This window comes from Cryptomeria japonica, chromosome 1, assembly GCF_030272615.1.
Source record: "Cryptomeria japonica chromosome 1, Sugi_1.0, whole genome shotgun sequence".
In the NCBI taxonomy this organism is placed as follows: domain Eukaryota; kingdom Viridiplantae; phylum Streptophyta; class Pinopsida; order Cupressales; family Cupressaceae; genus Cryptomeria; species Cryptomeria japonica.
The window spans coordinates 171,662,886-171,678,679 of NC_081405.1; the positions used below are offsets into that span (position 1 = coordinate 171,662,886).

Consider the following 15,794-nt stretch of genomic DNA (forward strand, 5'->3'; position numbering starts at 1 on the left):
TGGATACCTTGTGTGTCCACTCCCTCAACCTTAGCTACGAAAAAATGGCCTCAAAATTGATTGGATCAAACAGGTGTATGCCGAGGTCAGAGATCCAAATGTTTGTCACCAACCACCATATTCACAAGGCATATTCAAAACATTCTCGAAGTTGGAGCTAGTAAATGTAAGTTAAATATGTTTGACTTTAGTAAACTTTGTAATATTATTGTGTAATTTTTTTATTTTTTTCCAAATAGGCTGCTAAGACCCATTTTGCCTCCAACACAATTGTCTTGAGATGACTTGTGAAGGTTCATGAGGCATTTTCTAACATGGTCATTGGCCCAAATTGGTCTATATGGAGGCAATCTAGCACTAAAAGGGAAACAAACATTAAACAAATAATCCTAGATGACATTTGGTGGCATCATGTTGAATATCTCCTCAGTTTCATTGAACCTTTATTGAGCATGATCTGTTATACTGACATGGTCAAGCCTTGTTTGGGTGAGATACCTAATGGCATTGACTCAATGATTGAGAAGATGAAAGCCATCATAAATACAAAAGAGCAACATCCTAAAGAAACTTTCTTCACACAACTACACAAAATCATTGAAGAGAGATGGAACAAAATGACCACTTCATTACATCTTTCCTTTGCATTCAGCCCCAAATATTATAGTGTTGAGCTCCTTTCTATGTCAACAATAATGTCCCCATATAGAGATGTTGAAGTCAATCCAATATTCAAGGAAACACTTAACAAAATCTTCATTAATCTTGACATGTGAGATGCAATGAGAATTGAGTTCATGGAATTCGTATGCTCCAGCAAATTTAGTATCGATGCTCTTTTGGACAAGTATAAGGTCAACACTCATAGTTGGTGAGTACTTCCATGGCCAAATATTCACACCTACAACCTCTTGCAATCAAAATTTAATTGCAAATAAGATATAATTCTTTCACCTTCTAGTTTCATTTATATTTTATAATATAAATAATCTCTTAACTCTCTAGTTTTGTCTTAATAGGTTGCTAGTTCATCTACATCTAAGAAAAATTGGAGCACATACTCTTTCATCCTCTCAGTAAAGAACAATCAACTACACTCAAAAACGGTACAAGACTTGGTGTATGTATGTGCATTCAAACTTGTGGCTCCTTTCACATAAAGAAAGTGGCTACAAGGAGGGGGCACAAGGACCTGGAATAACAAGCGAGAGCATATTTATTGGATGCTTCTACTTCTCACATTTTTGCACTTGATGTTGAAGATGAGCCAACTAGCGAGTGCCAGTGCTAGTGCTGGTGTTGGTGCCACTGGCAGTGGCACTATTTGTGGTTCTTCTAATTTGTCAATATCTACATAGTCTAATATGCATGATAATGATGATAGTTTTGAAGACCCATGTGATGATGCTTGATCAATGATGGATGATTGTTAACACTTGACATTATTATTTTTTAGCTTTAATAAATATCATGACATTCGAGTTTGACTAATTGACATTGTAATATTTTTTTGTTTATGGTGGTTTTGTTTTATACAATATATGATGCATTTTGAACTTAATTACTGCTGCAAATATGTATATATTTCTGATTTTTATATGTTTTTGAATGGATGAACCCAACCAACAACTACTTTTTTTTTACTTAACCCACAAGCTGAACCTCCAAACCCAAACCTAAACCAATACTAGAACCGGTAACTTAGAAATAGAATACATAATTGCATAATCATGGGAGTACATCAACTAATTGCTATGTTACCCCAAGTTCCAAGACGAGGACGTTAGGGGACGATGGGACAACTTTCCAGGACAGCAAATGTTTTTGCCAAATTTGGGGACTGGGGGGGGGAGAGGAGGGGAGGGGGGCATGGCAAAGGGGATGGCTATATAAAATATATAGGGAAATTTTAAATGTTCATATGAAAACATGGATAAAGCATGCATATATACATTATATTCATATTAAAACATGGATATAGCATGCATATGAAAACATTTTAGAACATTAAGTTTGAACATACAACATTTGTGTTCAAATTCATTGTCAATACTCAATATGCATTCATAATTCATATTTCATTGTCAATATGCATGTGATATTATAGAAATAACATACAAAATGCCCAAAGGCTACATTGCTGCCATATAGTTTCATTTTCAATTAGCATATGAAAATACAAAAAAACAAAGTACACTGCTGCCCCTAATCTGCATCTCTTGACATTGCATCAAAATCAGAGTCCTCTAAGTCTCTGCCACTGTCATGGTCCACATCCACCTCATCCAATAGAATCCCAACCAATCCCTTTGGTGCCTCCTCCTCATCAACCTGGGCCACATCTTCAGGATCGGCATCCCACTGTAAAGCTGGTGTTTGCCGATACTCTGGAGTTTGACGATCCTAAAGTCAAATAGCACAATGCACAGCCAGTAGCTTCTCCTCTTGTCTAGAGGTAAGTCTATTCCTCTTGATGGAGTGGATAAAGCCATATGTGGACCAATTCCTCTTTGTTGCAGAGGAACTAGCAACCTATGAAAGGAGGTGACTCGCAAGCAACATCAATTGTGGTGTATCCCTCCCATTCCATGTCCACCATCCAATAAGGTCTTTTTGGGCTAATATAGCTACATCCAACCTCGCCTGTGGTTTACTCAATGTAGGACCACGAAGATTTGTAAAGTCAAGGAATTGTGCGCAAAGTATGGAAGCCTCCTCCTTGGGATACAGCTTATCAATGGCTTGTGTGTGTAAATGATGTTCAATTTACATTCAATATGCAAGTTATATTCCACTTAGTTTTATCTATTACTGAATTATTATATGAATTTGATTATCTTCTTTTGTGTGGCAAGAGAGAGGAGCATTTATAAATTTCGATGTCCATTCTCACACATACCATTTGACATATATAGTGGGCTGGGTACGGTCAAGCGATGCCTTGACCGGCCATGTCTTTTGGACACGGCCGATCAAGACATCACTTGATCGTGCCCCTCGCTATAATGGTGTATGGTGTTTTATTAACCAACCGGTGTATATTCAACACCCAATAATTATCAGTGTATGCCAAACGGTGTATGGTTATATTTAATACTTCGAACACTATCCTTAATACCCGATATCAATCGGTGTGAGTTTAATATACCACCCAATATTTAATCAGTGCAAACATAAACTAATATCGATATTAATCAATAGTCTAACCGATAATCATTAAGTCGTATTTGCAATGGTTAACTTGATTTGTCAATCGGCGAATACGAATAGATTATCAAATCGGGATACTATGATAATGAACAGTAATCATCATAAATAAATAATGTTTATCAATTGAATGTTTGAGTTTATTCATTTTAATAATCGATATGATAAATGATTGAATGAGAGACTTCATTTATCTCTCATTCAATCATTTATCTTATCGAAGCTATCTATGCATTAACACTCCCTCTTAGCTAGGTAAGATAAATAAGAGTAGTATATCAAGCATCACAATTCAACTGATAGTTAGCATTCTTTTACATATTTTAATTTTCTAGGGGATCATATCATATACTCACAAGATATGAAGTATCACCTAACCACGTGATCCAAAATGTCTATCACATTAGTCTTGTGATGACAGGATATCACCTTAGTACACGATATCAGTATTACCTAAGCACGCAATACTTAAGGATAATCATATGAGAAAATATTCAATTCTCACCTTTATCCAAGTTATGGTAAGTGCACTAAGACTTCATATGAATGTTTTACCACAACACAATCATGGCTTCATCCATGATCCACCAGAGATCCAACATGATAACTGGTTTGGACATTATAAGATCGTCACCTTATAATGTCTCCATACAAGTGTTCATTATCTTTGAGAGATCTTCACCTCTTAGATATGAACCCAGGGGATAAAATCCAAACATGTCCTATCATGACAAAGAAGTTTACGCATTAAACATCTTATAGATATGCAAATACAGATTACAAAGTAATTTACCTTTCTATCATTCTTAAACCTTTTCTGAAGTGATCAACCTTCACTCTGGAAAGAGGTTTGGTCAAAATATCTACAATTTGATCTCCTGTACAAACATATTCTAATTGGATTGCATTCCTATCAACCATATCTCGTACATAGTGGTATGGAATCTCAATATGCTTGGATCTGTCATGAAACACTAGATTTACTGAAAGTTTTATGCAACTCTAGTTGTCACAGTGTATAACAGTGGGTTTCATAGGTTCTCCAAACAACCCCACACACAACTTCCTGAGCCATACTGCCTCTCGGGCAGCCATAGAAGCTGCAATGTATTCTGCCTCAGTGGAGCTTTGAGCTACAGAAGACTGCTTCCTGCTGATCGAAGATATCATAGCTGAACCTAGACTAAAGCAACACCCTGAAGTGCTTTTCCTGTCAGTCAAACTTCCAGCCCAATCTGAATCTGTAAATCCATGTAGGTCTATCTCAACTTTCTCATATTTGAGACCAAGGTTTAGGGTACCTTGTAGGTATCTCATAATGTGTTTTACTGCAACCAAATGTATCTCCTTCAGTTCACACATAAACTGACTTAGAGCATTAATTGCATAACAGATATCTGGTCTTGTATTTACCAGGTACATCAGGGACCCAATCGTCTGTCTGTATTGAGTAGGATCAGTGGGTTGTGACTCTGTTGCTGCTTCTTTAAGTTTATGTAAATTGGTTTCCATAGGAGAGGTCATGGGTCTACAGTTTAGCATTCCAAATCTCTTCAAAATATCCAAGGTATGCTTTCCTTGGTTTAGTATAATGTTGTTAGAATTCTGCCATACTTCCAATCCTAGGAAGTAATGAAGGAGTCCCAAGTCCTTCATATCAAATTCTTTGGATAGATCTTTCTTGCATTGATCTATAAGGTGATCATTTCCTGTGATTAATAAGTCATCAACATATAAAATCAATATTAGCATATCACCTTTATTTCTTTTGTAGTAGAGATTAGGATCTGCATCATTTTTGGAAAAGCCTAGTCTTGAGAGATAGGTGTCAATTCTTTCATACCAGGCCCTGGGAGCCTGTTTAAGCCCATAGAGAGCTCTCTTGAGTCTACACAAATGAGACTCTGCATCATGAATTTCAAATCCTTTAGGTTTCTCTAGGTAGACCTCTTCTGAGATCTCACCATTTAGGAAAGTTGTCTTAAAATCCATTTGGTGTACCTTCCACCCCTTTGCTGCTGCAATGGCTAATACAACTCTTACTAATGTATACCTGGCAACAGGTGCAAAAGTCTCTTCATAATATATTCCTTCCCTTTGTGAGAACCCTCTAGCTACAAATTTGGCCTTGTGTTTTTCAATACTGTCGTCTGCAGCATGTTTGATCTTGAAAAGCCATTTAGATGAAACCACAGATTTCTTAGTTGGCCTAGGAACAATCTCCCAAACATCATTTTTCATAATGGACTGATACTCTTTAGACATGGCATCCTTCCATACTTGATGTTCAAGTGCATCTGATACATTGTTTGGTTCGGCTTTAGAGAGATCATTCATAAGGGCAACATAGCTAGTGAATTTATCAGGCCTTTTGCTTTCTCTGAAGGTTCCTAAAGGAGCAACAAACTTCTGAGCTTCTTCTACAGTTTTGGTGACCCATAGTGGTCTTTTCTTGAGGTTTTCTCTAGGTGGACTTTGAGTTTCACTTATAGTTTCCTCAGGATTCTCCCTCTGAAGCTCAGGAGTAGGATCTCTATCTAAGCGAGGGGTGGGGATATAGACTTCAGGGTCTAGTGAGCTTTGGGCTCTTTTGAAGGCTAAGTTTTCTTCAAAGATCACATCCCTACTTAGTTCATTATTCTTTTGACTAGGTATATATATCCTGTAGGCTTTGGAGGTTTCACTATATCCTACAAAGATTCCCCTTTTTCCAGAAGGCTCTAATTTTAATCTTTTCTCCTTAGGTACATGAATATAGACAGGGCATCCAAAAATCCTAAGGTGGCTTATATCCGGTTTTGATTTAGTAAATACTTCCTCAAGGGTCTTATCTTCAAGATGAGAGTGAGGACATATGTTTTGAATATATACAACAGTGCTAGTTGCTTCTGCCCAAAGATTGATATTTAGATTCTGATCAAGAATCATAGCTTTGGCAGCTTCAACGATTGTCCTATTTTTTTCTTTCTGCTATCCCATTTTGTTGAGGGTTGTAAGGTATTGTTAACTCCCTCTTAATCCCTGAATTTTTACAAGACTCTTTAAATAATTCTGATGTGTATTCCCCCCCATTATCAGTTCTTAGGGTTTTAATTTTGTTTCCTGAGTAGTTCTCTGTTAGTGATTTGAATTTTTTAAACCTATTAAGGATCTCTTCTGATTCTTTACATTTTAGAAAGTAGATCCAGGTTTTCCTAGAGTAGTCATCAACAAATATTACATAATACAGAAATCCCCCCATTGAATTTACAGACATAGGTCCACATACATCAGAATGAACTAAATCTAAAATTTTACTTGTTTTCCTAGTACTACTCTAAAAAGCACCCTTAGTATTTTTACCTAGGGCACATCCTGTGCATGCCCCTGAATGATATTGCTTTAGCTTAGGTAGACCTGTGACAAGGTCTCCCATTGATGATAAAGCTCTAAAATTTAGGTGGCCTAATCTTCTATGCCAGATTTCATTGGCATCTGTAGTTTCATGAATTAGGGCTAAGTTGTGCTCTGTGCATAGCTCATACAAGTAGCCTTGTCTTTGACCAATTGTTTTAGCTTTCTTGATGGATGAGTTCTTTGGCCAAGCCAATACTTTGTTGTCCATGAAGGTCACTCTGTATCCATTGTCCTCCAGTGCTGATATTGAGACTAGATTCCTCTTATTGCCTGGAACATATAGTACTCCTCTAAGTTGTAATGATACACCTAACTTTAGTTTGATGGTGCAATTTCCAACTCCTTTGACAAGTTGTGTAGAGTCATCTCCGATGGTTAACTCCTCATCATTCTCCTCTTTCATGGAGTCTAGTACTTCTCTGAATCCTGTGATGTGTCTGGATGAGCCACTGTCGATCACCCAGGAGTTCATTTTGTTTGATGCTTGATTTGTGAGTGCTGAATAGAGCACATACTTCTCAGAGTCCTCTTCCCTTTTGGATTTTCCTGTTTTGGCAAATGTGGTTTGTTTAGCTCTTTCTGGACATTTGGCAACATAGTGCCCAAATTTGTCACATCTGTAACACTGAATTTAAGAGAGGTCCTTCTTGAAGGAGTTCTTGCCGTGACGACCTTTTCTCTTCCTGAATTGCTTCTACTTGTCTTTCTTGTTTGAGTTTGCATTTAGAACTTGAAGATCTTCATCTATATTCTTCTGTTTGATCCCTTTCTTTTTTTGCCTTGATTCCTCTTGGAGACAGTCAGCCTTTAGCCTATCGAATTTTGGGAAGTTATCCCTTGCACTAATGCCTTGGACGAATGTTTCCCAGATGTTAGGCAACCCATCTAAAGCAATGAGGGTTAATTCTTTGCTTTGGATCTCATATCCAAGGGTTGCCAGTTCATCCCTTAGGGTAGATATTTGCATGAAGTAGGCATTGACTGATTCTCCTTTTATCATGGCTATGTGATTTATCTCTCTTTTTAGAGCCAAGGTTCTACTAGCATTCGATATTTTAAAAGCGTCTTCAAGTGCTTTGAACATGTTGAAGGTTGTTTCATGTTTCTTTATAATGGGCATAATGTTGTTCCTTACCCCATCAACTATGATTTTGATAGCCTTATCATTTCCTTCTTTCCAAATTGCTTTGTCAGGTTCAATCTCAGGTTCTTTAGTTTCAGTCTTTACAAATGATTCAACTTTGTTTTCTTTTAGAATCATTTGAATTCTGAATTTCCATGCGGAGAAGTTGTCACCTCTTGCGAATCTGTTTTCAAATCTGATAGCGCTAGCCATTGATAGGATTGTGATGTTGAATATATGCTTGATTTGAATTTTACGTAAAATTGAACAGCCTCAGGTTCGATTTAACTATAGCTCTGATACCATGTAAATGATGTTCAATTTAGATTCAATATGCAAGTTATATTCCACTTAGTTTTATCTATTACTGAATTATTATATGAATCTGATTATCTTCTTTTGTGTGGCAGGAGAGAGGAGCATTTATAAATTTCGATTTCCATTCTCACACATACCATTTGACATATATAGTGGGCTGGGTACGGTCAAGCGATGCCTTGACCGGCCATGTCTTTTGGACATGGCCGATCAAGACATCACTTGATCCTGCCCCCTCACTATAATGGTGTATGGTGTTTTATTAACCAACCGGTGTATATTCAACACCCGATAATTATCGGTGTATGGTTATATTTAATACTTTGAACACTATCCTTAACACCCGATATTTAATCGGTGCAAACATAAACTAATATCGATATTAATCGATAGTCTAACCAATAATCATTAAGTCATATTTGCAATGGTTAACTTGATTTGTCAATCGGTGAATACGAATAGATTATCAAATCGGGATACTATGATAATGAACAGTTAATCATCATAAATAAAGAATGTTTATCAATTGAATGCTTGAGTTTATTCATTTTAATAATCGATATGATAAATGATTGAATGAGAGACTTCATTTATCTCTCATTCAATCATTTATCTTACCGAAGCTATCTATGCATTAACAGTGCGAACCCATCTAAAACCTCTTTGTCATCACATGGAGGCACCCTTCCAACCCTTGGTGCATACCATTTGGGATTTAGAGCATAGGCTGCCATATGAAGCGGAGTGTTCATTATATACCACCTCCATGTCACAATGGGCTTGATATGTTGCTCATAGAATCCCAAAGTAGGATCCGTAGCCAAAATTGTTTGCTTTATCTTCCCAAGCATACTGTTAAATGTCTCATATATCTCTCGAAGACTAGGAGAGTGTGTATCAACATATCGAATTTCATCTAATAGAGCAAACATATTTGCAAGTGCAAAGTTCAAAATATTAAAATCAGAATATGAAAATCAGCAATCTAATATTTAATTTTTTTTAAAAGAAGCAATTAAAAAATAAAATCGGCAACATCTTACCTCATTGTGGACCACCAATTGTCATCAAGGATCTTTTGTTTGGCGGATTTTCCTTCGGTAGAGCTTGAATAAGGCCATCTAGTCCACTCAGGATTCACCAACATCAACTGTACAGGCTCATGCACCTCAAACATCCTCTCCAACAAGATGAAGTAAGTGGCATACCTATATTCATCAAAATAATAAAAAATTTAAGTGGCATACCTATATTCAATGTTCATTGGAATAAAAATTGGAAGTTATATATAAAATGAAGTGGCATACCTTGTGTCAACGGGTTTGAGGAACTCCTTTGAAAATGACCTAAAGAGAGCAAGTGAGATGTGGTGGTTGCAAATGAACATTTGAATGTCTCTAGCTTCTGCCACCACTTGCTTCACCCAATCTATTTTCCCTATGTCTTTCAATGCATTGTTCAATGAATGAACACAACATGGGGTCTAACAGATGTCCCTGTAAGCACCCTCCACCATCAAACCATCTGATTTGCACACACGTGTTGAATCAATGATCACCTGTACAACATTAGCAGCCTCAACCTCCTCTATGGCATCTCTCAAAATGCTAAAATGGAACTCCACATTCTTACGCTTCCCCGAACAATCCAAGGCTTTGAGAAAATAAGAACCAGTAGGGCATGTGCCAATGATATTGATGAGTGGCTGATCTCTAACATCAATCCACCCATCCATCACAATAGAGCAACCAAACTTCATCCTTCCAAGGTTAATGTGCTAATGGAGGATATGAGGCTTATGATCTCCAAGGGGTGTGAATGTGGGACTGATAGTGGCTATATCTTTGATCATTTGTTTGAAGTAAGAGGAATGCACCACATGAAATGGGATGGCATTAGCAAAAAAGAAACTGGCAATGGATATCTCTGTAGCTTCACGTCCTTGTGCATTAAACAAAGCTTGTATTGAGCCTCCCTTCTCACTATTCATCTTCCTCTTTCCTCTTGTGTCAACTTGACTACTACCAATAGTGGGTGTCATAGGCAAAGATGTTTGTGAACATGCAAAAGAAGGTGTTGGCATTGCCCCACCTTGTTTCCCGATTTCCACCTCGATGTGCAATTCCACCAACCACTTTGGCTTCATTCTCACTACTACTATCACCCTCACTGGTGCTCTTTTTTTTTTGAGATTGAATGAAATTTTAAATTGAAAAAATGCAAAAAGAAAAATAAATCAGACAGTTCGGTCATTTCATGTTTCAAATTTTGAAAAAATAATTGGAAAATAGAAAAATGGAAGAATGAAACTTACCTCTTTCAAGCTTCAAGGAAGATACTTGCCCTAGATTGAACCACTATCTTATATTCCCTACTGCACCTCTTCTTTCAATGGCTTCCTTCAAACCCCCTTGCTGCTCCAAGTTTTTTCTTCTTACACAAATGACCAAATGAGTCAAAATGTGTGAAGTAATGAGTTTTAGGGCATTTTTGGAGGTAGGGGCCAAAGTTTTAAATTTCAGACTCGGCAAACCAAAAATTTGGACTCGGACTCAGATCGTGAAAGACTCGCGAAAGACTCGGCAAAAAAAATACCCATAGTTTTACCAAAAAAACATAAAGAAATTAATGCATTTAGAGAACATAAGAGCCATAATTGAAACATTACACATGTCATATGATCTACAAACACGCAATATTTGAAATTTCATCATTCATACTCATAGTTTCAACTCTAAAATGTATAATAGAAGCATAAGTTTATAAATGTTTACAAAATTACATATAATGATATGTCCAACTCCAAATGTGAAAAACAACAATGAACAAACTAAAGAGAAGACTACATCTTCCTCTTTGTATTTCTCCTAATATAGCTCAATTTTTCAGGCCTTGAGCTGTAAGTGGTAGCTAGAACAAACCTGTCATAACCAAGCAAGAATGCCAAATGAGGGCAAAAAAATTTAAAAACTCACTTTTAAAGCTTGCATAACGTTTTTTTTCTGGGTCGCGCGAGTCCATCTGAAAGACTCGCGAGTCCGTGCAAAAAACTCGCAAAGACTCGCAAGTCTTTTAGATGGACTCGCCTTGCGAGTCCTTGGCGAGTCGACTCGTGGCTCCCATGGATTCGCGAGTCCGTGGCGAGTCCACGAGTCTTAAAACACTGGTAGGGGCCCACAATGAAGAAAATAAAATTTTAAAAAAATGTTATTTTTTTAGTGTCAAAAAAGGCCTTAGCCATGGGGAACACCTAGACGTCCCATCCCCGAGACAGTCAGACGACCCCCGCGGCTAGGGCCTGTGTCCCCCTTTTCTTGGGACATTTCCTACAATTTCTAGAGATTTGGGTACGAGGGAGGGGAGAATGTCCCTTGTCTATCCCCACATCCTCAAGACCGGGACAAGGGATTTTTGCTCGAGGACGCATCCCCGGGTGACATAGACTAATTGATAACCATTAGAATTTAGGATTATTGTCTTTGAAAATCATCATCATAGTATATCCAGCCAAGATACAAATTATAAGATTTTACAATTTCCTCTTCCCCATTCTTGTGAAAAGTTGGGAAGAAGGTGTAGGCCTACCCACATTTGGCTATGTCACCTTGCATAGTCTAGAAGTCTGCCCCTGCAACTCCACGTTAGTACTAAATGGCAATGATTCCACTACCTTATGTTGGACATCATCTATAATGATACCTTTCAGTCCAAACTTTCTTGCTTCTATTGCACCTACAACCACCATAGCTTGCCTCTCAAAATTAACAATACCGTCCTCTATGAACATGGATGTCTCCTCATCCTACACAATTAAATCACTATAGGGATCAATAGCATCGAATTTTGTAAACGCTTGTGTAGTTATTTCCACCTTTCTTATGCAAATTTCAAGGTTGCATTGCACAAAATCTAGGTCATTAAGGCATTGTTGAATCAACTTATTGTGTTCTTTGTGTGAATGGATTCAAACAAACTCCAATTGCATGTAGATTCTTTGTTGCATTCGTATGATCAATTCAACAGCTTGATTACCTTTGGTGTATTGCAAAGAAAGCATGGTCAAAGGTGAGAAAGCTCGTTTTGAATACTTTGAGGCTGAAGGTAATGGTGATGATGGCAAGGACAATGGGGAGCCTAATTTTGCAAATGAATGAGGACGTGTGTACAACGAAAAGGAGGACACGAGTTTACTTGCTATTTGGTTGGATGCATGCAGATCTACTAGCTCCAGCCATAAATTCCGACTGGATCCTTAGAAGGTGGCTTGTATTTGCCTCTCCTGTAGTGGAATTGTTTCAACGGTACTCTAGTTCTCAAAACAACTCTAGCTCTTTGGTCAAGGGGCTTATAAAGTTTTATTTCTCTCTCTCTTGGTTTAATTATTAGGGAGTATGGTGTTGCTTCTAGTGTGCAAGTTTTGCTTGTGGAAGTTGGTGTCCTTGTGCTTAGTGTGCATCCTACAAACGGTGGTTTGGAGATGAAGCAGGTTGCAGATTCAAGGGAGTGTGTTCATAGTTAGGAGGTTTTCAAATGGCCATGCATCCTAGCAATCTCCTTCAAAGAGGCACATTCTACTGGACCTTGACTTGGTGGTTGTCCCATCCCCTAGTTCGCTTGGTTTAGGGGTTGCATCTAGTTGCTCCTATGACTCTCATGGAGTGGACTCAACCAAAGGGGAGTTTGGTATTGATGTTCTGAGAGTGCCTACTATGGGGGCAAAGTGTTGCTGGTTTTGTTGCTTTATGCTTGGGGGTTGCACTAGAGGGATAGGATTCTACTCTCAAATCCAAATGTTGTGGTGGAATTGAGTGTTTGTCCCAAGGCCGGACAGAATGTGAATATGTCTTGGGCTGATGTTGTTTCAATTAAGGATTGGAGTTCTCTTGTGCTTGGGCTCTATTGACGGATGTTTTAAGTTGGTAGCTCTCTATCCCAGATTCTATTGTTGATAGCCCTGCTGTCTTGTTTAGAAATTCTCTTATAGGGAAATTTTTTGGTACTCATCCTAATATTGGTGTTTAGAAAGTGGGCACAACATAAATGGAAACTCAGGGGTCATGTTAAGATTTTGGCCTTGTTGAAGGACTTTATAATAATCTTCACGAACTGTGAGGACTATGCACAAACCCTTTTGTATGGGCCGTAGTTTCTTGGTAAGAATGATTTATCCCTCAAAAGATGGTTGTTTGGCTTTGACCTTGAGAAAAAATGCATTATTAAGTTTTTGGTTTTGGAAAGACTTTGTAGGCTGCCTTTGGAGTACTGGGATGAGGTCTTGATCGGAATGGCCAACTCTTTTGGATAATTTGTTGTAGTGGATACGATTACCAATTCAGAAAAAAAATTCTATTTGCAAGATTATGCACTTTTATTGATGTTGAGAAGGTTTTTCCTTCTAGCATTACCGTGCCCTCTAAATTGGGTAAATGGCTGCAACAGATTGTATTTGATAATTCCTTGGTAGTTTACCATTGTTGCTTCATAGTGGGTCATGTGGAGGTGGATTATCTGAGCAGTAAGAAAGAAATCTTTAAAAGGAAAAAGAAACAAGCTTTGGCTTCCCATACTCAATGGTGAGGTAGAAGGTCCCTTGTCAAATGATGCTTGCAAGGTCCTTTCTGAGGATACTATGAAGGACAGTTGTAGGGGCAAGGATTTTGAGAATTGTAGGGAAGTGGACTTGGGTCTCCCCTATGGCCGTCTTTCAAATGTCTCCACCCCTGTTCATGGAAAGATGATGTCAGGAGAAAGGACTTCATGTGGCCTTTTGGGTCCTTTGGATTCAAGAGTTATTGAAAATGGGAGTATGGGAGTTCAGCCCGAAGAGTCTTTGAACCAAGGATAAGATGGTTGAGGTTTCCCAATGCTCCTTGGAGCAATTTGGTAGTTTTGTCTTTCTTGCTTTGTAAAAGGGTTTGGGCCCTTTCAAAAACCACCTTTACTAATAACAAAAACAAAACAAAAAAGATATTCGTATGTTACATCTGTTTGAAGGAGCTCGCTTAATTTTGGCAACTCTCAGTTTGGTTACTTTGGGAATTTCCCTAATTTTATGATTATGTTTTCTTAAAAAGATACGATGGAATTTTGATGAATTTGTTTGTTACTGAAGTATTACAAAAATGTTAGTTTTGGATAGAGCAGACCAGTTCTATGAGTAATAATCTTTACAATGCTCATTAGTCAATTATTATTTCATGATGTTATTTCTGCTTTCTTTGAACAAAGTTGCATGCTGCTATTCATTCCAATTATTTTAGTTATGTTTCCAACTAACATTCATGCTCGAAGAAAGAAAAAGAATTGATTAGTTTATTTGTAATTTCAGATCCAAATACACACATATTGTGGGTAGAAAATGCAAAGGCAAGTTTGAAAGCCCTCCGTAATATTGAAGCAGGTAAGATTTCTTGAACATTTGTTAGATTTCATTATTTTCATGGAGTTGTCCTAATTTCCATTATTTATTTTATGAATGAGCATCGTCATATAAATTACCTATTTAGATCAAATATCGACATCTAATTTTAGACAATTAAAAAATAATTCCGACTGAGTGAGTTATTGTCGATGATTGATTGATTCTTTGATAATTTATCTCTCACAGAGTTATATATCACAACCGTGATTTTGTACAGTATTTTTTTTTTATCGTTCCGGAATATGCAGGACAATGCCTGGACACTAATTATTTGTTTTGAGCATTTCTCCAAGCAGTTCACAGACCAATTATTGTTGTCTTACCTGGAAACTTATTTTGTTTGAATAACCTCTATGGCAATCTTATCCTAATCACATTTGCCACCCTTTTGCAACTATCAGTTATTTTTTTGTCTACTTGTACACTCAATTCTTAAATCTATTTAAAACTCATCCAATTGCATGAATAAATTGGTCTGTCGAAACAGTTCATTATATTGTTTTAGATCAAATAAATATGTTTCAATCGTCGTAAGAAGTTTCTTTCTACATACGTTTGCAGAAATTGTTATATGATCATACTAACATTTGGTTTAAGTACAAATTCTAGGTGAAGAACTACGAATTTGCTATATTGATGCTAGTTTGGACCATGAAGCACGCCAATCTGTACTTTATCAAAGTTTTGGCTTTTGGTGTAAATGCTTTCGATGCAAATCGGAGGACTAGATCTTCTAGTAGGATGAATTTGAATGCAAATCATGGCCTTTAATATGAATCTTGATCCACTTGGATAATGAATTTGTAGCTGAATTCCTTATCACTCAGCATATCAGATTTAGAGCTGAAGTATCTCATTCATGATATGATTGATATAACGTACTAGCATTAGCGCACTAAGAGTAGCAGTTTATACTCTCGGCCAAACATTGATAATAAAACTGAATCTTGTGATCGTATGAAGTAAAGAGAAGGCTGCAGTAAGCATAAGAACCACGTGTTTTTTAAATTAGTGTTACAGAGTTTGGCTCTATAGATAGTGTTGTTTTATTGAACATAAATATTATTCAAAAATTTACAAATTTTTTTTCGTTGGGCCAAAAACAAATGTCAATTTTTTTTTAAAAAAAAAAATATTATTTTGTTAAAGTGATGAAATCATTTTGAAACAAGTCTATTTTAGCAATATAATTCTTATGTAATTTTTTTTAAATAATGTTTATAATTAATCATGGATAAAATTTTGCAAAATGCAATTAACACCCAAAAAAAAATCAAGAGTATTAAACAACAGCAATGCAACATGTACACAATAGGGAGTCACAATTTG

The 15,794-nt window shown here is 37.0% G+C and overlaps 1 protein-coding gene across 1 annotated transcript in view; it reads left to right on the top strand.

Moving 5' to 3' along the window:
• Positions 1–15,554, top strand: part of LOC131034438 (histone-lysine N-methyltransferase ATXR4) — a 96,030-nt gene extending 80,476 nt beyond the window's left edge. Inside the window, exons 8-9 of the mRNA XM_059208981.1 lie at positions 14,373–14,444; positions 15,075–15,554. Coding sequence (XP_059064964.1) covers positions 14,373–14,444; positions 15,075–15,193 — 191 coding nt within the window. The 3' untranslated portion in view covers positions 15,194–15,554. The remainder of the gene's footprint in view (positions 1–14,372; positions 14,445–15,074) is intronic.
• The last annotated feature ends 240 nt before the right edge of the window (positions 15,555–15,794 follow it).